The sequence below is a fragment of the Varanus komodoensis genome, unplaced genomic scaffold (genome assembly GCF_004798865.1).
Source record: "Varanus komodoensis strain SLA01 unplaced genomic scaffold, ASM479886v1 scaffold17, whole genome shotgun sequence".
Classification (NCBI taxonomy): domain Eukaryota; kingdom Metazoa; phylum Chordata; class Lepidosauria; order Squamata; family Varanidae; genus Varanus; species Varanus komodoensis.
The window spans coordinates 25,942,271-25,965,866 of record NW_025335505.1 but is presented as its reverse complement, the minus strand read 5'-3'; the positions used below and the strand labels follow the sequence as shown (position 1 = coordinate 25,965,866).

The 23,596-nt window shown below is 41.5% G+C and overlaps 2 protein-coding genes across 2 annotated transcripts in view; one reads left to right on the top strand and one right to left on the bottom strand.

Annotated features, from left to right (window-relative positions):
* Positions 1–1,603: 1,603 nt before the first annotated feature.
* Positions 1,604–21,918, bottom strand: RBM24 (RNA binding motif protein 24). The gene is made up of 4 exons (XM_044426663.1): positions 21,448–21,918; positions 20,333–20,456; positions 13,748–13,802; positions 1,604–4,151 (listed from the first exon to the last, which is right to left on the bottom strand). Exons 1-4 carry the CDS (start codon positions 21,613–21,615, stop codon positions 3,806–3,808), a joined length of 693 nt encoding a protein of 230 aa, XP_044282598.1. The 5' UTR covers positions 21,616–21,918; the 3' UTR covers positions 1,604–3,805.
* Positions 21,767–23,596, top strand: part of ATXN1 (ataxin 1) — a 472,419-nt gene continuing 470,589 nt past the window's right edge. Inside the window, exon 1 of the mRNA XM_044426652.1 lies at positions 21,767–21,875. The gene's annotated coding sequence lies outside the window, so the exon portion shown is untranslated. The remainder of the gene's footprint in view (positions 21,876–23,596) is intronic.

Sequence of the window (23,596 nt, the reverse complement as noted above, 5' to 3'; positions counted from 1 at the left end):
AAAGAACCATGTTGGCTGTGCATCTGAGGTCTTAAAACCTTCCTCAGAGAAGGTGTGAAGGCAGCATTCCAGGAGGTGGGAAAGGTGGAGCCTGGGTCCACAGCGTATGACATACCCTGGTGGCACTTCAGCTTCCTTCCTTCCCCATCCATAGCACCACAGCTTTAGGATGCATCCTAAATGACTAAGCTGAAAACACCTGAGACATTCCAGTGGACTAGAACCTGAACCATGCTGAAAATTGACAAATCTTCCTATTAAAGCTTTAAAGGATGAGACAGGGAATCTAACACGCAATTTAATGGCACTAATCCTACATGTAACAATTCAAAGGGCACCAATGAAACCTACCGCATGATTTCCCAGACTTTTAAAAAATCTAAATATGCCATATCACAACACACAGAAAGACATTAAGAAATGACACTATACCTTTTCTTCTGTGTCTTAAACGAAGTCTCTCTCAAACTTTGTTTCACCTATATGAAACTAATCACTTAAATAGTCTAATATTGAAGGGAGCAGCAAAATAACTAAAATGGGATGGTGTGACTTGGTCTCCTGCAACAGCAGGGGGTTGGACCTGATGGCCTTCATGGCCCCTTCCAACTCTACTTTTCTAGGATTCTAAAATCATTCACAAATAACATTTGTAGCTTAATCACTAAAAGACCAAAATGCTTCCCTTCTATTGGCAATGTTGTGGATGTTGCATCATCGGTATACAGTTATTGCATCGTGCTATTAAATTAGCCTATAGTTATTGTGCACAAAGCAAAGAATTCTGGATGTTTTTTAGCTTTTATCCTACCACATATTTTGTATGTTTTTCTCCAAAAATTCAGCTCTCTTCACAATTCATGTCTATCTTGTTTAAGATGCATGAATTTCCATGACATGTGATACATGCAACTGACATGCAGCCTCCATATTGCTAGCTGCCTTTTATTTACCTATCCTCAAATGGACCTGATACAATCCATAAGCTTCCCTTATTACTGTGTCAGACAATTTATTGATTGGATTTATATTCCTCCGGTAAAATCCAAAGGTTTGTGTAGCTTCCATAATGTTCTCAAAAACAGTCTCGCATATAACTTGTAAACTCACAAGCAAGGCACGAAGGTAATGGCTATCCCTTGTTTGATTATGTAACACCAGAGACAAATGTATGTTATTTCAGAATATGGACACCCAGCTTTACTTATGAACAGATGCTGCTAGGCCTGAATTTGTCTAATGTACCACCATATCTTGTGACATGTTGTAGAACTTGCTTTAGCCTTAAACACTGACAGCAGTGATTAATACAGTAAGTTAAGGGGTATTTCATTTGTCTTGTTTTGTATCTTTGAAACAAGCAGATTTGTTCTTCACGAGGAACAGCAGCCTTCCTATACCTGGTACTTTCCAGAAGTCTTTGATTCCCACTTTCATTATCCCTAGCTAGCATGCCAAAGCTCATGTTGCATGCGGATGATAAAGGTTGCAAGTCCAGCATATCTGGTAGGCACCAGGCAGGGGAAGGTTGCAATACAGGAACATCAGAAAACAGATCAAGACATCCTGAAGTACTAAGAAATGTTTTTGGCACAACTGAAAATAGGGTGGATTTAACAATGTTTTATTGTTTTTTTTAATACAAGTGTATAGATTAAAAGATTTGAAACATTATAAAGCAATATACACAATAAATAACATGCATATGAAAGTCATGTTATCGACCTTAGTACATAACACTGGCTAGTATTAAAAGTAAATCCAGTGATATTGGATAAAGTCCATAAAAATGCTATCCTGTCTTCCCTTGTATGAAATTGTTCAAGTATAAAAAGATTCCAATACAGTGTAAAATATTAAATTCCATTTTAGGTCAAGAATAAAAATTGCAAGTTATTGCAGTTTCACAGGACAATGTAAAGCAGCGTTTCCTAGCAAAGGAAGTAGAGTTGATCTATACAGAGATGAGAGTGAAAAACTACCTATATCTTTTTGTAGGAGAAAATAGTAACTACCCACCCTGAACACATTACGTGGATCATATTGTGGGAGTTTATTTCAATATATTGCATTTCAGATTGGGGCTTCAGCCCCAGTCTTTCATATGTATGGTTGGGACCAAGTCCCAGCATGATCAGTAGGGCTCAGGCTACTATTCTGGTGCGCATGTGTTTTTTTCCTCCTATGTGGTTTGGGTCCTGGTAGTAGCAGTACTATCTGCAAACAGGATCCCACAGACTGGACATACATTTTTTTTCCCCCGGACAGCATTTATCCAATTCGAATGGTGCCCATTTGCAGAGATCGTTGTTGTGACCATAACACAAAAAAGAGGTTCCTCTTACACAACAGCAATGCATTCATCAGGCCTTCTCCTAATCAAGTGTTTGAAATATTGTAGCTTTATGGTCAGATCCTTTTACCAATTCTCAATTCAAAGGAATTAAATTTTGCTTCCTTAAAAAAACAAAAAAACAAAACAGTTTTTATGGACAAAGAGCTTGAGGGAAAATCATGAAACTAGCATTTTTAAGAGTAAAACCTTTAAAAACATGTTTAAAAGTACCATTATAAAATGGTGTACTTACTGAATTTAAATAAACCCATGTCAGCATCTTAGTTGATTAGGTTAATATTTTAGATACTATAGCTAACCCTGCTAAATAACTTATACAATGAGATGAATACATAATTTTACAATTTCACATCTAAGGTTTTTGCTTTAGAGCGCAGCATAGTAGAATTTTCAAAATAAATATATCTTTAAATAGCATTACAATTAAGGCACAATATAGCCCACATAGCATTAACCCTTGAAGAACTGCAATCTCCACAAGCTGACTCATGAAAAAGAGCTATGTTTTGCAAATAAATATTTAAATAGGTATTAAATTGTGCACAAATCATTTAAAAAACCCCCTTTAACACAGTTCTTAAAGGTTTAAATTCAGCAAATTTCTTCCTGCCTTTATTCGCAAGCCATGAATAGATACAATAAATAAAAAGAGGAGGCTGTTGTAGTAAAGAGCTGATCCTATTTCAGAATCAGAATAGCTGACACCAGCAGTCAAAGTTTCCTAAAAGTGAAACAGGATGGGGAGAGGGATTAGAATGTGACAAGCTCATCAAACAAGCACAAGTGATGTGTTCTTTCCAGAACGGTCTGTGCTATTGATTGTCTGTACAGCTGTTGCACCCATTAATTCCACACCACTTGCTCCATAGTCCCATTCATACAGAGGACAGATGAGAAAATAACTTTGGTGCCTGTCCACCCTTTTCCCCCCAAAGGCCACGTTCCTTAGTTTGTTCGATGCCCATTATGAGATCGTCAGGAAATATTTTCTTATTATTCAAAGAAAGTTCTGCAGGCTATAATGAAAAGTAGCAATGAGAGTCAGTGCTTTCAACATTTAAATAGTCATCTTCAACTTGATAAAGGCTACATATTGCTCACCTGGACTTTTTTCCCTGATACTGTAAAATGCATCTCTACTTTTTTCGTTTTGTTCTGTTTAATGTAAGCTTCTTTTGTTACTTCTGTCATCTTTTCATGATAGGATGATGCCTGGGCTGATATTATGAACCCTTACAAATATCCACCCCAGAATACCACCCATAATATGGATGCATACTGTACAAAGACAGTGGCATTTGCTTTTGTAATACTATATTGCATTGTAGCTTTCCTTAAAGCTGGATGAGTTATGTTTAATTGCCACTTTTAAAACTATTTCTATTGGAAGGCTGGAAGGTAACAACATAGAAAGAATAAGAAAGAGAACTTTCTTCATAGGTCCATCTGCTATTGCATACGATCTGTTTGCAGCTGTTGTGGTTGGTATTGGCCAAAAGCAGCAGCAGCTGCAGCAGCTGTCCCAGGTGCTGCTGCAGTGATTGGTTGCTGGACTGCATAGCCATAACCCCCAGCAGTGACATATCCTGCAGCAGCTGGGGATGCTGCATAGGGATACTGGTCATAGGCTGCCGCTGCAGCAGCGGCGGCGGCAGCGGCTGAGTACTGAGCATATGCAGCTCCAGTGTAGTCAAGGTAAGGTGTGGTGGAGGCAGCAGCTGCGGTAGGCTGGACATGTGGAATGACTACTCCGGGTTGCACAAAGGCCTGTGGATATACATAATGAGCAGGGATCCTGTTAAAAAACAGAAGACAAAGTTAGATTTCACAATTACGTATCACCTCCAGATTCAGAACTAAAAGAACAAAACAAAAAACAAACTCAAATTTAGTTGTTGTTATATGCATAGGGTTGCCACAATAGCTCGCTCCAATAGACAAATTGATCCTCTTAGAAGCCAAAAGTGAGAGCCATTATAAAAAAAAAAATCAAAACTGCATGTCACAGCATTAGCACTGACTTATCAATAACTGACCATAACTAGTGTATGGCCACATTACCAATAATTTTCAAATAGTTAGAGGAACCTTGAGATGTCTGGTACATCTAGTTAAAAAAGAATAAATGTGATCTCTAACTGCTAGATGGAGAATACAGAATGTAAAGTCACATAAACATAAAAGTGACTCATTTTCCCCTAATACTTGCTAATTTACTGAGGGTTTACAACATTCTTAGCATCCATAGAACACAGCTGGTTTTTGTAATAACATAAGTTTAGTTTGACAATGAGATACTAAGAGTTTACAGAACTTCTGTATTTGTTTGAGCACATTACCCATGTGTTACACAAATATATTGATCTAGGGTAATAAAAGTTGTATCGTGGCAACCCTACTTGAATTGCTATGCAGACTCAGCACACATTAATTCCTCTGCAACCTCAGTCACCCTGATTAAAAAATAATAATAAAAAACCCACAGGCGACAAAGGAGTTTAAATAGAAGTTCACAAGTGTGGTAAACACAGCAAGAATCACACTTTTCAAACGAACTATAGTGCAATTCACTCTGTCACAAACGGCCACCAAGGGGAAGCTACACAGATGCCATTAAAATACGTAACAGTGATCCCTAGGTAGGTGTGCATCACACTTCTGAAAAGGTTATAAGGCCATGAAACTCAAACCTGTTGTGACCTATCAGGCCAGGTCTCCTGCTTTGTGCCAGCTTGTTTATTTCTATACAAGACATAGCTTTGGAAGGGGTGGGGAGAGCAGGGGCATGATTATGTTCAGGTAGATCTAGTGTTTAACAGAAGCAGAAACAAATTTTGAGCAACAACCCCACAGTTAAGTACATACTTCAATATCCATCACAATGTATATTGTTACAGGTTAATCTTGATGGTTGTGGCCATGCTATCACATCTCAAAATACTACATTTGTATATGATTGTGAATGCTCAGAGTGCTTCATATATATCATCTTGGTAATGCTTACAAACAACTCTGCAAGGCTGATTAGGACTGTGATAGGTGGAGGGCTGAAGCTAAGAGATGACAGTTTGCCTAAAGGTCACTTGGTGAGTAAATGCCTGCAGTAGGAGTTGAAATAAGGTTCTCAGAGCTCATATGCTTGAGCTGCTAGTGTATACCAGCTCTCAGTTCCCCGCATGCCATATAAATATGACCATTGATTGATCCCTCACATCACATAGAACCCAACATGTATTATTTCCAGCAACTTTTAGCATCTTCAGAGCTTTGACCTGCAGCTCAGATTCACTGAGGAACACAAATCCTTTTGCCCACATGAAATGCAGCTTTAATGAGATCCAACACACACACACACACACACACACACACACACAGCTCCAGATGCAAAATAAAAGCTTTCAACTTCTCATGCAATGGCAAAAGTTTTCCTTTCCAGCTGTTGCATAAGTCAGCTCCACCTGGACACCCTATATAAATATAGTTAAGGTTAATAAATATGTATTTAAATAAAAGTTATTTTCAAATGACATTTAAAGCTGCCATTAAGGAAATATTTCAGTTCAACAATGCTGTCAACTCTAAAAAATAATTTTAAGACACTGAAAGTCAGGATTTATTTGTTTAACAACTAATCACTCCCACCTTCAGTGATTGCAACTCAAAACAGTGAAAAATTAATTCTTTAAGGAAAATATTTACATCATCAATCTCTCACTAGCTGGGATGCAAGAACTGCAATGCGTTAGAATAACACATGGAAACGGGGTGGGAAAATAACAAAAGCAAATCTTATTTAATAATCAATGACCCTCATAGCTTGTCAAATATACTGATATTGATTCATCACTTTTAATTTTGAGTGCACACTAAAGATATTTCTGTGCACTTGAAGTCCATATCAATATCCATGGCTTTGTTTTTAGACCACACAGAAGTTCCTAGAGCATTTGACTATACTATTCACTTAAAGGTAATTCCAGAGGTTTACTTCTGTCAACTCTAGCAGAGAGGGGATCATTAACTATCATATGAAAATTATCACAGCAGTTGGCAGGAGAGAGCGAAAACAACTTCTCTCCAGCTTTCTGTGTCTGTGGAAACACAGACCTCATGGCTCTCAGGACTTACATCATTCTTGTAAAAAAATAAAATAAAAAAAAAACATCAAGCCACATACATGGACATAGGCTCTTGTGATTTGTTTCTTTTAAGCCAAGAAGCTAACAGGTGGGGAATTATGAAACTTTATCCCTTTAGAAGCTCTTAGTCTACAATATGCATGGACTCTTTGCAGGCGCCCCACTATTATGCCATGTCGCACACGGTGATTGACAGGACAAGCTGCAGTGGGTCTATTTTTGATCATCTGTCATGCGACAAGGGCTTCCAGCTGAGTAAAATGACTTTATAAGGCCAAAGTAAACTTCCATCTGTTGGAAAGGCCAGCATGCAGAGATTGTCATGATACTGAAACGCTAGCTCCTTTTATGCTCAGCAAGGTCAAAATGTTAAAGAGCAGTTTCCCATTAAGCTGCTGAGGCATCTTTGTTCAATAGCTTAAGGGGTGTTCTGAATTTATCGTGTAGTGGATCATGGTAATGACACTGGAATCATACACAATTTCTGATTTCTGGTATTAAAGGAGTGATTTTCCTTTCATATAATAGAATGAGCATTAAAACAACTAAGCTTACTGTAAGGTTGCAACAGTAAAGATGCTTACTTAAGAAAACCTGCATAGCATTGTACTGCAAACTGGAATTAAGTCCCATGGACTTCATCAGAGCTTGTTTAAAACTATGTTTTGGATTCCTGGTTTATAGTATGATCATATGCATATTTATTCAAAACTAGCCCCTGCTGAATACACAAGTTAATTTATATTAATCTGAGTTTCATTTCATCATTTTTATAGTGATGAAAACCATCACAGTAAGCTGCAACATATATATTATATAGCACAGAAAATAATGAAAACAGAAACATTACCTAGGTCTCCATAAATATGTCTACAACAAAAATATAAGTATCAAAAGTTTCATAATCTTGGCCTACCAAAGTAGAAATTCTCAATAAGTGCCTTTTCTCCTTTTATCAGAGGCTAAACACATAGACAATATTCAGGTTAGCCCTTTCACTCTCACTCTTTACTGCTAAAGATATTGTATCATTTCCATTTTATTTTTTCACAATTCCTAAGTCTGTCACATTAAACAGCTATTTTAATCACGATTCTAAATTTCATAATACCACATTTTAGACCACACCATCACTGCTAGCAACTGCTTAGAACTAATGATGGAAGTGTTATGGAAGCTCAGCTACTGATGATCACTTGTTGGTTAGCTTTTATGAGGCCTAGTTTTGTTCCTATTGATCACAGTGGAAGCATTTCTACGGAAATGAGAATAAGGCCTTAGAAAACTGGAAATAAATGCATTTAAGTAAGGAAAGTTACAGCTGAAGTTCTATGTCAGACTACAGCTCTGATACTAGTTCAGTATTAAAATAAACAATGTCAATGAACCCAACCTCCTTCCAGGTTTTCATACTACCCTCTCTCCTCTCATCCAGCTCAGAAATCCTCACTTGAACTTTTGATTAACCATGGCTTGTTGTATCATCTGAATCAGCCATACTGTTGCTAATCTTAATTACTGTTTGTTTTTGTTTATATTTCTCTCCTGTCTTTTTCATTTCAAGAAACTCAAGGCAGTTTACATAAGTCTCCTGCTCCTCTCAGTCTTATTCTCACAACAGCTCTGTGAGGTAGGCTGGGCTGAGAGTCTGTGACTGACCCAAAGTCCCCCAGTGAGGTCCATGGCAGAGCGGGGTCCCAGTCCTGCACTCCTAACCACTCAGCTGCAGCAAGCCATGCATTATGAAACAGGATTATTTTCCCAAAACCATAGTTAAGATTAGCTACTGTGGATGATCAAAACCTGAAGCAGGGCTTTGACTCATTTCCTTATAGCTGTGCCAGAGGAGAGGACAGGCGACATGTGCAAACCCAGAAGCAATGCTACTTTTGTTTCTATCACATTAAACATGGTTTATTGTGACATTCTAATACAGCTGGTAAAAGGGAAATAAAAAATAGCAACAGAAAGAGAAAACCAAACTGTAGTATGAATAAGAAACACTTATCTTGAATTCAAAAAATTCAAAAACAGTATCACTAGAGTGAATAAATACAGTATACAGTTGCATCCTTTTCCAGAATAGAGTGACTATTCATAGCACAGTAAAGATCCTTTCTTTCAGAAAATGTAATCGCATGCTCAGTTCTATATCAAACCACTCCCTCTAATCATAATGTTTTGTTGGTTTATTTTTTTTGGGGGGGGGATGTTAACAGTTTAAAAAAACCTTATCACTCTGCAGCAGCACAAAAACATTATCTGCTGCTATCTTTCCAGAAAACAATAATAAAAATGTAAGAGAACAGGTCAGCTCCATGTCTTAATCTCCATTCTACAAGGAAGATGGAACAGACTGGGATTTGGTCATACACTTGAGCAGTATCACAGTGACACGAGATAGAGAGAAGCAGGAAAAGTGTATACAGTGGGATTTGCAGTGGGTACAGAGCCATGTGTGAGCTCATCCTTTTGTCTTAAAGAACAACATTTAAAGAAAAAAAAAGATCCTAGAAGTAAGGGTTACCTGAGACAGGGCAGGAATTGTGAATGCTACCACTCTATCAGAAAAGGTTAGAAATATACCCTTCCCACAAGGTTACCATCCTTAATTCTAAAACAATGATCATTATCTAGCATGCAGAATTACACGAACACAGTAGTATAGTCATACAAAGGTTTCCAAAAGCCAAATTAAGCAGATTTTTTTAACTAAATGTAACTAACTAAATGTAAAATGGAGAGAACAAACTGAAAATAGAAGGACTTAAAACAGCTTTGTTGGGTCAATCCAAAGGCCCAGTGGGAAAGTCACAAACAGGACATAAGGGTAAAAGCACCCTCCAACTTTTGTTGCCCAACAACTGGAATTCACGGGCATCCCTTCTATTACTGGAAGCAATATACTACCCTCATGACCAGGAGCATTAACATTCTTATCCTCTGTTTATTGTCGAAAGTCTTCCAAGTTGGTGGCCATAGCTGTATTAGATAAGTAAGTATGGCTTTCGGGTAAAATGGTGTTCAGCAAAGCTCTCACTATATTTAATATACACTTTTTAAGAAGGCATTTTGTGTCTACAGTACAGCATAGCTGTTGAGCTTGAATGATAGCAGCCATTTTCTTTTCTGGTAGTACAAGCTTGCTTTATTCTAGAAATGGCAGGCTATTAGGAAAGGGGACTTCTGTCACTCTTCTTTGCAAAAGGCACAGTAGCAACTTCTATTATAATCTTTGTGGAACATGCTAGGCTGCTGTCTGTCAAATAATGGTAAAAAAATATACTTTAAAAAATGTGTGTGCATGCGCACACGCACAGATTTTGAACAGGAAACAGCAAAGCCCTATTAAGAATTATTTAAGAAGCCCAGCTGACTTCCCCACTATTCATCCCTTCCAATGCCATTCTGCAAAGATATATGAAACAAACTGTAAGAATGATTTGAAAGTTATAATACAGCAAGTGGTTTCAATCTGATTCACTTACAGCACAATTAAAACAGAACCTTAAAATTTTAAACAATAGGCAATTCATGCTTCAAACTCTGAGCTGCACATACACAAATGAATCAGTATAGTTTCATGTATGTTTCATTTCACATATTTCAGTTAGGCCTCCTCAGAATTAGGCTATTAGGATGCATTCTTATTCATACCTACTTGAATGTTTGTTCCATTGCTCTATATACCAAGTGAACATATTTACGGTGGTATATCAGTTACCTTGACTGCAAGTAGTGCTCTGACCCTGCCATTTTTGTGCTAAAGTGTCTTGCTTCAACCCAGCAAATCCTTGTGAACATGGAAACTTTCATCGGCTTGCAAAGTTGTCATCATCTCCCCACTTGCACCCTGCTGCAACCACTATAAAGGCATTGACTTCAATGGAGAAAGTGGCCACATGGCCATAGATTACTGTATACATGGCCTTCCTCATCCACACAAGTGACTGAGGACATATAGTTTAACAGCATGGGGCCCTTACAAATCTGAGACACCGCAGTGGTAATGTTATCATCTGTGCTATTGTGCTAACAGATGTTGGTAACAAGCATGTGCAAACTTTAGATCAGTGTATCAATTGACAAAATATCCAAAAATTCCTTATCTTGTATAACTTGTTTTTAGGTTGCAGTCTAATGGTAGAGCCCCATCTTGTATATGTTTATCTGGGAGTGTGTCCCATTGAACCCAAAGGGATGTACTTTTGAGTAGCCGTGCCTAAGATTGGACCAACTATCCAATTCCTAGGCATGCCATGCTGTGAGTTGGACCAACTGTTTTCTTATCCTCCCATCTCAATGGTAGACAGGCCAGATGCAAAAAGAAGGGACAACCCTCATGCCTCTTTAATAATGTATTATTGTTTATTTGTTCCATTGTTATCTTGCCTTTTCACCAAAGAGCCCAAGATGATCTACGCGATCCCGTTCCTCACCAATCATTGGCAGAAAAGGAAAATTTAGCTAGGGTAACTGCTCCTGTAGGCTCCACTTGCACAAATTCCCCCTTCTACTGAGTTACTAGAAGTGCAGGACCCTGTGGTCTTCTGCAAAGGCTATTCCCAGCCAGTGGACTAGTTGAGGGCCAAACCAGACAGGGTATCATGTAACTGTAACTGACATGTCCAGTTTTGATACTGCAGATAGGAGCCATGGGGAAGGGAATCAGAACCACAGCATGTAGTTAGGGGAGGAAGTTAACCTGCTCCTCCCAGGCTGGAATCTTAATGAAAATTGCCTTCCTTGAAGCCTCTATTTGTCCTGGGAGGGAAGCTGTCAGTGGCACTAGTGGAATCACCCTTTTTGGGGCTCACAACACTGGAACTGCAGTGAGAGGGGGAAGGGTCAAACTGTTTTCCTTGCATTGTACATTTGTGATCATTCTGTCCACAGCTGCTATTTAAAATTTTAAGAACCACAATAACAAAAAAGCAAGAAAGCACACCTGGGATGGCTCTGGCTGGGTACTCCTGGCCTACCCTTAACAGAGGACAGAGTCTTGCCTTGTGGTGTGTCTTAAAGACTAACATAGAATGCTTTCTTTCACACCCCCTTCACCCATTCTGATAAAACTAATCATTTTGTAAGGCTTACATAATATTTAGTTTGAAAAACATGCTTAAGTGTTTACTTCATAAAAACATTCTACGATTTTGTGGAAGTTGTGTGTGTGTTGTGAGAAATGAAAAGACATCAGTTCAAAACAAATAGCAGGGCTACAGTTGGAATTTTGTATGCACTTTTAAGTTTCCCCCAACAGGTTTGATAGTTTTTTAGGCTGCAAATTTAAGGCAGAAGAATACTGGAGGGGAGTGCTTAACCCTTTACCCCTTCCTGCTATTTTAACAACCTCTCTCCGACTGCTCCCCATCACATATGTGCAATTGCTTTTTCCTTTATGGGAAAAGTGTGAAGCCCCTTTATCTTTGTCAGGACTGAAAAAACACCTGTAGGGAAATTTGAACTGGAAAAACTGCCAAGGAGGAAAGAGTTAAGTGTCTCTTCCCCACAAGGTCCATCCTCCCTTGCAGACTCATGGGATCTGCTTCTGGCTAAAAACAGTGCTGGGAACAGCATGCAGTGGGTGAATCCAGAGTTGCATGGAGTGTTGTTCCATGAACTGGATGATTCTGTGGGTAATTCTCATTAAGTCTCCCCTTTGGTGAGTTGGGAAATCCTTGGAACATTGTGCAAGGTAGCACTGAGCAATGAAGGAAGAAGGAAGAATTGATGCAAACAGCCATCCTACCACTGAAGTAGATACACTGGATTATAATTCCCTTGGGCAGTGAAAGTTCTCTCCTGCTACTCAAGAGGATAACTCTGGGGATAATCCACTGAGACAGTTCACATGGTCATCATACCCCATCATCACTTAGTTAAGCCACAGTGAGTTGTGGCAAGTGCCGTGGCCATTTTGAATATTCAAGCTATGGCAGCTGTGAATTATGGAAGGGTTGTTTAATCCTAATGCAACCCACCCTCACCAGGTTCACATGATGCAATAAGCTATGGCGACTGCCCGCTGTTGCCTGAATATCAAAAAGTGTGGCCAGCGCACACTGCACTCACCATGGCTTAAATAAACCACACTGAATGCAGTGATCATGCAAACCCAGTCACTGTCTATTTCAAGCTTCAGCTAACAAGTTAATATCATAACTGCTGCCATCTCATAATAGGACATAATAATCCCAACTGAGTTTCCCAGTTGATAATCCCAACACTAAATTTCCATGTTATAATGTCTCACTCTTGCTTCTTTGATAAGTATTTTACAAGTACTTTTGCCAGATTTTACCTCCTATTTTTATGTTTAATTATGGAATAAAAGATCAAAGAGACTTTTAGGAGTTGCATATGCTTATAGATCTACTAAATATTAAATCTAATCAGGGCTAAAAATTTTCTAGTGGGAAAGTGCAAGTGGACACATATGGTTAATAGAGAGAGCGCCACACCCTGCCCAGGAAACAAAACCAAAACTGCAGCATGCAAGCAATGTTGATTTTTCTTTAAAAAAAAAAATCACACAAATTTAGCACTCACTACAAAATACGGTTAACAAAGAATAAGAATTCACAGGCTACAGCTTGAAAGCAAGAAAGGAAAAAGTACTTTTGCTCCTCATGGCAAAGTCAACACTTCTCAACAAAACCAAAATGGAAAGACCACCAAAAACTTTCACTAAAGCTCTTTCAATTAAATAAAAGCACACAGTTTAGCTATCAACACCACTTCATTACTGTAATAAATAAAAAAGCACACGGATATCTATTGACTATATAGAAAAAACATACATGCATCGTTAATCACCATTTAGCTTGTTTGTGTGTTTGAGTCTACTGGTTACAGAGTTTAATTCCAAACAGAACTATTCCACCTCTTATCACCATATCCTTCTCATCAGTTATTTTAACTGTAAGATTACCTGTCAGATTAGAAAGAGATAAATAAACATTGAGTCAAGCTGAAAAACGGGGCACAGTGGGTTGTTGATTAAAGGCACACCTTCTTTTACCACATGATCTTACAAGCAAAGGACTGCTTGAGTACATGGATAAGCATGAATCTTAAGACCACTTGACTCAGTTCCAGTACTTATTAAAAGAATTATTAATGAAGTGATAGCATTTTAAATCTGAACATTTGAAAAATATACTTTTACTGCCAGCAGCCCTATTAGAGGCCATGATCATGTACACGTTATCTTTTGCCCACCCAAAATACTAATGTAAAGCAGACTTACCCAAAAGGCCTTTGTATTAATGCTGGATGGAGTTGCTGAACACCAAAGGCAAAACCTGTAACAGAACACATCACATTCTGTACAGGAGCATTATGTCCACTGCATTTTAACTTCACTCACAGTGTAATCCTATTTCTATCTACTCAGAACCACACCCCATTAAAATGGAATCTACTTTCAAGTAAATGGGTATAGGATTACGGCCTTATACATTCTAACAAGTAGCATCCTGGTTCTTGATGAAGGAAGTATAAATTACTTAAAATGTATAAAAATGTTAATACATTTAAGGCATACAAATTAGAAAAACATGATCTAACATGGTTTTCAAGTTTTAAAATTAATGAGTAGTATTCTTTTTCAAATATCACTATAGCTTCCCTTTTTATGGTTTGCTTTAACCATGATGTAGGGTTATAGATGCACTGGTACTAACCATGGTTAACACTAACCCAGTTTCGGTTCTTAAGTATAATTCAGAGTGAGTTTCCATAATCATGATTTAATTAGAACTGATGCAGAGGTAATGAGGCATGTAGATGCCTCATTAAAACCAACTATAAGAGGGAGGAAGGCGCTCATGTGGGAGAAGGAAGAAATTTGTGAGCCAGCTTCTTTCCTGACTATGGTTAGGTGATCAGAAACATTTTCTCTGCACAGACTGGTTTAGTCCTTGTTCGGTTCAACAGACTGTAATTTATATTAACTAGAATTCTGAACAGCTTGGACATAACAATGAACTTTATTAGTTTAAAACAAGAAATGTGTTTATTCAATCTCTAACTTGTGTCATTGGTAGAGGAGGACAAAGAAGTACAGAAGCCAATGGCTTGACTTTCATGCAATGGAAACCCAGGCTGAATGTGGCTTATCGCTGAATTGTAAGTTGTTACAAACAAACCCTGCACAACAGTTTTAATATGGGTTGTTAACTACAAACAATCAAGAGTTCACAACCCAACAACAAACCATTGGTTCTCTTCCTGAGTTGTTCATGGCTAACAACCCATACTTAAACCATAGAGCAGGGTTCACATGTAACAGCAATGCACAGTTCAGTAACAACTCATATTCAGCCTGTACTCTGGTTGTCATTATGTGTGAAACTGGTGTGAGGTTCGAGTCTACTGTGTTCATATAACACTAGCCATGGTTCAATATACATATTAAATGGAGCAGTTTGAGTAACCATGGTAGCCCCCATTTCCACAGAGCAGTGGGCTCCAGTGCTGCAGCAATAACTGAAGCTATCATTTGTCAATTCAGACACCATGCCAAACTATGACATGCAACTCACTTTTCTGGTTTGCCAGCCAATTGCAATTACAAGGATATGAATTCAGACCTCAGTCCACTCAATGCCTAGAACCCAATTTTTGCATTTATACTACATTCCCATAAGACGTATAGGTTAATTTTTAGTTATGGATTTACATGTATAGAGGAATGTAAACATAAAATAAACCTGTTCCTTAGTACTTAAAATAAGTAAGTAATTGCTATAATAGTTGGCTACTCTGTTGTTACATCAATACTGCAACACAGTATTTCTATAGTACTATATAATATTCATATATTGCAGCTTTCTCCATCACAATGCCTTTTAGACATTGGGACTAGAACTTTCAGCTCTGGCCATTGTCCATGTTGGCTGGGACAAATGAGAGGTGAAGTCCAAAACATCTGAAGGGGGCCAGGTAGGAGAAGGATGGTGACACATAAATTGGATCTAATGTATCCACTAATGATATGTTTAGACATTTCTGAGAAGGTAAACAAATGTTAATGCTTTCAGTGAGCCATAGGAATGAATTAGGAAGAGTCAGACATGCTGTTATGGTTTGCTGAAATTCTGTGCAGTACAGCCATTCCCTCTCTATTAAAAATCCTAAATAATAGAAAACAAAATAATTATTTTAGAAATAATTTCTAAAATCAGAAGTACTAGGACTGGAATCAATTCTACTAGCCTCAGGTGCATGCAGTCTGGCCATAGCTACTCAGTTGTAGAGAGAATGCATTCTACACGTGCACAGGGGCCCAGAAAGGTTCCAAGGCTAAACTCTGGCCAACTTTTACTGAAAGAAGAAATAGTATTTAGCCTGTGAATACCAATATCAAAATTTGTTGTTGTTGTTGTTAGTCGCAAAGTTGTGTCTGACCCATCGCGACACCATGGACAACATTCCTCCAGGCCTTCCTGTCCTCCACCATCCCCCAGAGTCCACTTAAGTTCATGCTGACTGCCCCAGTGACCCCATCTAGCCACCTCATTCTCTGCTGTCCCCTTCTTCTTTTGCCATCTATTGTTCCCAGCATTAGACTCTTTTCCATGGAGTCCTTGCTTCTCATTCGTTGGCCAAAGTATATGAGTTTCATCTTCAGTATCTGGCCTTCTAAAGAGCAGTCAGGGTTGATCTCCTCTAGGACTGACCAGTTTGATCACCTTGCTGCCCAAGGGACTTGCAGGAGTCTCCTCCAGCACCACAATTCAAAGGCCTCAATCCTCTGGCGCTCAGCCTTCCTTATGGTCCAACTTTCACAGCCATACATTGCAACAGGGAAACCATAGCCTTGACTATACGCACTTTTCTTGGCAGGGTGATGTCTCTGCTTTTTAGTATGCTGTCTAGATTTGCCATAGCTTTCTTCCCCAGGAGCAAGCGTCTTTTAATTTCTTGGCTGCAGTCCCTGTCTGCAGTGATCTTGGAGCCCAGGATAATAAAATCTGTCATTACCTTCATTTCTTTCCCATCTATTTGCCAGGGAGTGAGAGGACCAGATGCCATAATCTTAGTTTTCTTAATGTTGAGTTTCAAGCCAACTTTTGCGCTCTCCTCCTTCACCCGCATCAAGAGGCTCTTTAGTTCCTCTTCACTTTCTGCCATGAGAGTGGTATCATCTGCATATCTGAGGTTGTTGATATTTCTTAATTCCAACTGGTGATTCATCTAGCTCCGCCTTTCTCATGATGTGCTCTGCATATTAGTTAAATAGGCAGGGCGACAGTATACAGCCTTGCCGAACTCCTTTCTCAATTTTGAACCAATCAGTGGTTCCGTGTCCAGTTCTCACTGTTGCTTCTTGACCCACATATAGGTTTCTCAAGAGGCAAATAAGATGGTCTGGCACTCCCATTTCTTTAAGAACTTGCCACAATTTGTTGTGATCCACACAATCAAAGGCTTTAGCATAGTCAATGAAGCAGAAGTAGATGTTTTTCTGGAACTCCCTACCTTCCTCCATGATCCAGCGTAAGTTGGCAATTTGATCTCTAGTTCCTCTCCCTCTTTGAAATCCTGCCTGTACTTCTGGTGGTTCTCAGTCCACATACTGCTGGAGCCTAGCTTGTAGGATTTGGAGCATCACTTTGCTAGCTTGTGAAATGAGTGCAATGGTGCAGTAGTTTGAACATTCTTTGGCATTGCCCTTCTTTGGGATGGGAATGTAAACTGACCTGTTCCAATCCTGTGGCCACTGTTGAGTTTTCCAAATTTGCTGGCATATTGAGTGTAGCACTTTTACTGCATCGTCTATTAGCATTTTGAATAACTCAGCTGGAATACTGTGTCCTCCGCTAGCTTTGTTGCTGCTCAGACTTCCTAAGGCCCATTTGGCTTCACATTCCAGGTTGTCTGGCTCGAGGTCAGTGACCACCCCATAGTGGTTATCAGGGATGTTAAGCTCTTTCTTGTATAATTCTTCTGTGTAATCCTGCCACCTCTTCTTAATCTCTTCTGCCTCTGTTAGGTCCCTGGCATTTTGGTCCTTTATCATGTCCATCTTTGCATGAAATGTTCCCTTCATATCTCCAATTTTCTTGAAGAGATCTCTGGTCTTCCCTATTCTATTGTTTTCTTCTATTTCTTTGCACTGTTCATTTAAGAAGGCATTCTTATCTCTTCTAGCTGTTCTCTGGAATTCTGCATTCAGTTGAGTGTATCTTTCTCTTTCTCCCTTGCCTTTTGCTTCCCTTCTTTCCTCAGCTATTTATAAAGCTTCCTCAGACAGCCATTTTGCTTTCTTGCATTTCTTTTTCTTTAGGATGGTTTTAGTTGCTACCTCTTGTACAATGTTGCGAACCTCCGTCCGTAGTTCTTCAGGCACTCTATCAGATCTAATTCCTTAAAAGTATTTGTAACCTCTACTGTATATTCATCAGCGATATGATTTAGGTCATACCTGAGTGGCCTAGTGCTTTTCCCTACTTTCTTCAATTTAAGCCTAAATTTTGCAACAAGAAGCTCATGATCTGAGCCTCAGTCAGCTCCTGGTCTAGTTTTTACTGACTGTATAGAGCTTCTCCATCTTTGGCTGCAGAGCACATAGTCAATCTGATTTCTGTGTTGACCATCTGGTGATATCCATGTGTAGAGTCGTCCCTTGGGTTGTTGGAAAAGAGTGCTTGCTATGACCATTGTATTTTCTTGACAAAATTCTACCAGCCTGTGCTCTGCTTCATTTTGTACTCCAAGGCCAAACTTTTGGCTTCCTACTTTAGCATTCCAATCCGCCATGATGATAAGGACATCATTTTTTGGTGTTAATTCTAGAAGGTGTTGTAGGCCTTCACAGAACTAGTCAACTTCAGCCTCTTCAGCACCAGCGGCTGGGACAAAGACTTGGACTATTGTGATGTTGAATGGTTTGCCTTGGATTTGAACCGAGATCATTCTGTCATTTTGGAGACTGTATCCTAGTACTGCTTTTCCTACTCTTTTATTGACTGTGAAGGCTACTCCATTTCTTTTGAGGGATTCTTGCTCGCAGTAGTATACCTGATGATCATCTGAATTAAATTCACCCATTCCTGTCCATCTTAGTTCACTGATTCCTAAGATGTTCAGTCTTGTCCTCTCATTTGACCACATCCAGCTTGCCTTGATTCATGGATCTTGCATTTCAGGTTCCTATGGAGTATAGATCTTTACAGCATCGGACTCTCCTTTCACCACCAGATACATCTGCAACTGAGTGTCCTTTCGGCTTTGACCCAGTCGCTTCATTCTTTCTGGCGCTACTAGTACTAGCCCTCTGCTCTTCCCCAGTAGCATATTGGACACCTTCCGAACTGAGGGGCTCATCTTCCAGCGTCATATCTTTTTGCCTTTTGGTACTGTCCATGGGGTTTTCATGGCAAAGATACTGGAGTGGGTTGCCATTTCCTTCTCCAGTGGATCATGTTTTGTCAGAGCTCTCTGCTATGACCTGTTCATCTTGGGTGGCCCTGCACAGCATAGCTCATAGTTTCACTGAGCTAGGCAAGCCCCTTCACCATGACAAGGCAGTGATTCATGAAGGAAAATATCAAACTTAGAAAGTCTATAAGATATTTTGGTATTCTATAAACCTGAGAAAACATTTTTGTAAATGTACCATGAGACTTTCATCTTACTAGGAAATGTGAAGCGGTTCCAGTTGTCATTTCAACTTACACCAGACAAAATGCCTGGCAGTAATCTGATATAAATGGCAGTGAATAACCAAGGTGACTACGAAGCTGTCAACTTGTTTGCACCAGAAATGATGAGTCCAATATTATAGGAGCACATTGTGCAAATAGATCTCCTTAGTTTTCTAATATTCATATAAGACAGCATAAAGAATCAATAAACTATAAAGCCACTCTAGTTTTTATTCACTAAAAATATCCAGAGGAGGATTATTGGATTTAATAGTTGTACCACACAAAACAGATAAAGGAAAAACTCCTGTAGGTATTTGCTATTAGCTATTACTGCTCTTGAATATTGGCTATTTACAAACATTAATAATAATAATGTTTGTTAGGGCTACATTTCTTTGGGAATCAGTCCCACTGAAATCAATGGAACTTAACGACAAGTAAACTGGATATGGCGGAGAAAACTGTGACATACATTTCCAAAGCACATACACCTTGTACTTCAAGGCAATGGTTTTGAATTCACTCCATTTAGGAGACCTTCCTACCAACCATCTGCTTAGTGGGGAAGAGTGCAAAGATTTTTGTATGCAGCTAGGTTCATGCACTCTGTAGTAGTGCTTTTTGTTGTTTGTTTGTTTCGTCGTGAAGTCGACCCCGTGGACAACGCTCCTCCAGGCTCTCCTGTCCTGTGCTACGTTGTAGTAGTGCTACAATGTTACAGTTGTTAAAATAGTTTTGTATCCCAGCATCACCTGTTTCCATTTGTTTCTTAGAGAGCGCATGTAAAACGAAATACGTCACAGTTGCGTCTCATCTTCTAACAGCAGCAGATCACTTCACGTTTGTAGCACGTCACCCTGTCACAGATATCCTGTGTGTCTTCAATGACCCAGGCCCTCAGAAGGCCTGACACACTTTGCAGCTCAGGCTCAGAGGGCTGTAATACCACTCGGACAACTAAGTCAAACTTTTATGGGTACATCTGTCTTGGCTGTCCTCATTTGCCGGCTCACAGATGCAGAACTGAGTGACGGAGGTGTTCCTAGAATTGTGTTATTTTCAGAATCCTCAAGCTACTCATTCCAAAGTGGCACCACTGAAATAGGATAGGATTGAAAATTTCCATTCTCTATAATCGTAATGAGAGGTCAGTTACAGAAGATAGGATCCTTTCTTACCTGGCTGCATTATTCTTGGTTTTGCTCCTAGGTATGCTAGATTCACATTAGCCTTTCTTCCATCAATGATTGGATTAGGATCTTTGCAGGCTCTCTCAGCAGCAGCTCGGTCAGCCATCGTCACCTTGATTAAAAGCAGTACAGGATATCAAAGCTGCTGTTTTAGTCTCAATTCACCCCAATATTGTCCTTCCACATACCAGTATTATTATTGCATTTATATTCTGCCTTTTTTCTCTTGCAAGGGACCCAGCTTGGTTCTCTGCTCTCCCTTTTGTCCCCACAGCAACCCCCTGTGAAGTGGAACAGGCCCAAAGTCACCCAGGGAACTTCATGGCTGAACCTACCTAGCCGGAGCCAAGATCTCCGGAATCCCAATCCAACACTCTTAACTAGTATACCCTGCCGGTTCTTATAGTGTGCTCCAACACTGAGATGTAAAATGTAACACCGTTTTTGATCGATTCTCTCAGAGCTCATCACCCCTTCTTTTCTGAAGCACTACAAGTCGGTAACTTTAGACTCCATTTTTCGGTGAAATTAGCAAAGGAAAAAACCTGCCCAACTTTTTAGCTTCGACAAACTGCAGTAGGAATGTTTGCAGGCAGGAACTGAAAGCCAGTGACACAGTAGCATGTGCATATGCAGATAAAAATACTAGCATGTCCTATCAGTATGAAACCAGCTGGCTTAATCTGATGCCAAAATTTCACTAGCAACTTTTCATATGCAAGCACGATGCAAATCTCCCAAGGACAGGGCACAACTTTCCTCTCCAGCACACAAAGAAAAGAAACAATGCATCAAAATGTATTAAGTCCTCTGAAAATGAAAAGAACAACCTTCTCTTAAAGATGGGTATTTAGTGTGCATAATCATTCCAACTGGTGAGCTGCTTTTCACTCTCACCATTTTCACTGAAGTTCCAGGAAGTTTACTGGCCCGGCGGTGGGCAGACCTGCTGCCCAGTTTTAGGGGCAAGGGGGCATCGGGCGACTTTAGCTTCGAAATACCACGAACTGCCTCCCCTCTCCTACTAGGGCTAGTTAAGGAGATGCAGCTCCGCGCTCTGGGCAGTCCGGACACGGACACGCGCGCCCGCGCCCCCGACTTACAAAGCCGTATCCCCGGGATTTGCCCGTCTGCCTGTCGGTGATGACCACCGCTTCCTCGATCTCTCCGAAAACCTCGAAGTACTTGCGGAGGCTGGAGTCCGTCGTGTGGTAGGGCAGACCCCCGACGAAGATCTTGGTGTACGTGGTATCCTTCTGAGTCGTGTGCATCTTCCAAGCGGCGCCGCTTCCCCTCCGGCGATCCCCGCGCTAAAACGCGAGAAAGGGCAATGCCTTTCGCGGCGGCTGCTCAGCAGCGGCTTCGAGGGCTCCGCGCACGCGTGCACGCCGCGGCCAACTTCGCCCACCGACGGAGTGCCTTCCACCGGCCACGCAGCGAGCCCTTTCCGCGCGAAGCAGACCGGCCGCGCTCGCCCCGCGCAGCTCTCGCCTCCGAGCCGACAGGAAGTCTTGCCAGCCGCCTCGAGGAGGTAGACGGTGTTAAAGGAGGGGAAGGGGGCGGGACGCGGGGCCAGCCCGGGCGCCTGGGCGCGCTCTCCACGCTCGCCGAGCGGCCTCCCCGGCCCCGGCCCCGGCCGCCGCCCCTCCCTGCAGTGCAGGGGCGGGCGGCCGGGCGGGGCCGGGGCGGCCATTGGCTGCTTCTCGGCCCGGCGCTGACTCGCCGCGGGAGGAAGGAGCAGCTGCGAGCGGAGCGTGCGGGCAACTCGGCGCAGCAGACGGGCGAGCCGGTCCCCGGGGACGGGGCTCCCGGGCGAGCGGCCGCTCCACGTGCGTCCTGCGGGGCCGCGGCCGGCGACCGCCTCCCGCCTCCCGCTTGTTTGGCAGCGCTCGGCGGGGCTGGGCTGGCGGCAGGAACCGAAAGCGCGTCTCGGGTTACGTGGCTGCGCCGCGCGCCCTTCGCGCTCGACCTCGGGCGCTGCCTCGTCCCGCTCGGGGCTTTCTCGGCTCGAGCGGGCAGGGCTGCCGGCGCCCCATTTCGGATGTCGAGGGCCGCCCGTGCATCCCCTCTCAGCGCCGCTTCCCCTAGCGGGCCGCCGAGGGGTGCGCGCGCCGGGGGGCTTCCCGGTTTGGTCCCCCTCGCGATGCCGACGGGGTGCCGCCTTTGCACCCCCTTTCCCGACCCTGGCTGAGCAGTGGGCCGAGTCAGGCCTAGAGCGAGGGGAAACGGGGGTGCAATCGGCAGAGGCGGGTCTTCTCCTCCGAGCCCACTTCTTTCTACCTGTGGGAGATGCGTGCAAAGGTGGGGAGTAGGCGCCGCAAGGTCAACCCTGCAGACTGCCAATCCACCAGAAGCCGTGTGCTTTGACTCGTCTGGGGGATCCTGTTGGCAGTGGCATTTCCAGGCACTTAAAAGATTGGACATCAGGGCCGTCTTAACACATGGGTCTGATGGGCACTTGCCAGTGGGCCCCATACTAATCTGTGTATGTTAACACTTGGAAAATTGGAAAACTTCCAAAAATATTTATTTATTTATTTGTAATTTTTGTATGCCGTCCCATTCGCATAAGCCTCAGAATGGCTTCCAACATCATAAACAAACAGTCGTACAGATAAGTACATACAAAATATAAAATCTGGATTCATCCAATAAATAAATAGTATTAATAGTTATTAAAATATTGTTTAAATAAAAAGGTCTTGGCCTGGCGTTAAAAAACAAATAACGACGACGCCAGGCGGACCTCTCTAGGGAGCGCATTTCATAAGTGGGGCGCCATTGCAGAGAAAGCCCTCCTCTGGGTACTCACCCTCCTAATACTTTTCCTGGAGGGTTCCCGGAGGAGGGCCTCTGCTACCGATCTCAAGGGGTGGGAGGGCAAATATGGAAGCAGGCGTTCCTTCAAGTATCCAGGTCCCAAGCCGTTAAGGGCTTTGTAGGTGATAACCAGCACCTTGAATTGAGCCCGGACTTCATTGGGGAGACAGTGAAGCTGGTAGAGGACTGGAGTTATATGAGAATAATGCCCAGTCCCCGTCAGCAACCTGGCTGCTCTATTTTGCACCATCTGAAGTATCCGGACTGTCTTCAAGGGCAGCCCCACGTAGAGCGCATCACAGAAGTCCAATCAGGAAGTAACCAATGCATGTGTCACTGTCGCCAGGCAGTCGTTCTCCAGGTAGGGACACAGCTGATGGATCAACCAAAGCTGAAGGAAAGCGCTCCTCGCCACTGCAGTCACTTGAGCTT

Coding starts and splice junctions, on each gene's coding strand:
- RBM24 (XM_044426663.1), bottom strand. CDS start 21,615: ATGCACACGACTCAGAAGGATACCACGTACACCAAGATCTTCGTCGGG. Junction 13,803..20,332: donor ACCAAGAATAATGCAGCCAG/GTAAGAAAGGAT, acceptor GTTCTGTTACAG/GTTTTGCCTTTGGTGTTCAG. Junction 4,152..13,747: donor TTAATACAAAGGCCTTTTGG/GTAAGTCTGCTT, acceptor GTTTTTTAACAG/GATCCCTGCTCATTATGTAT.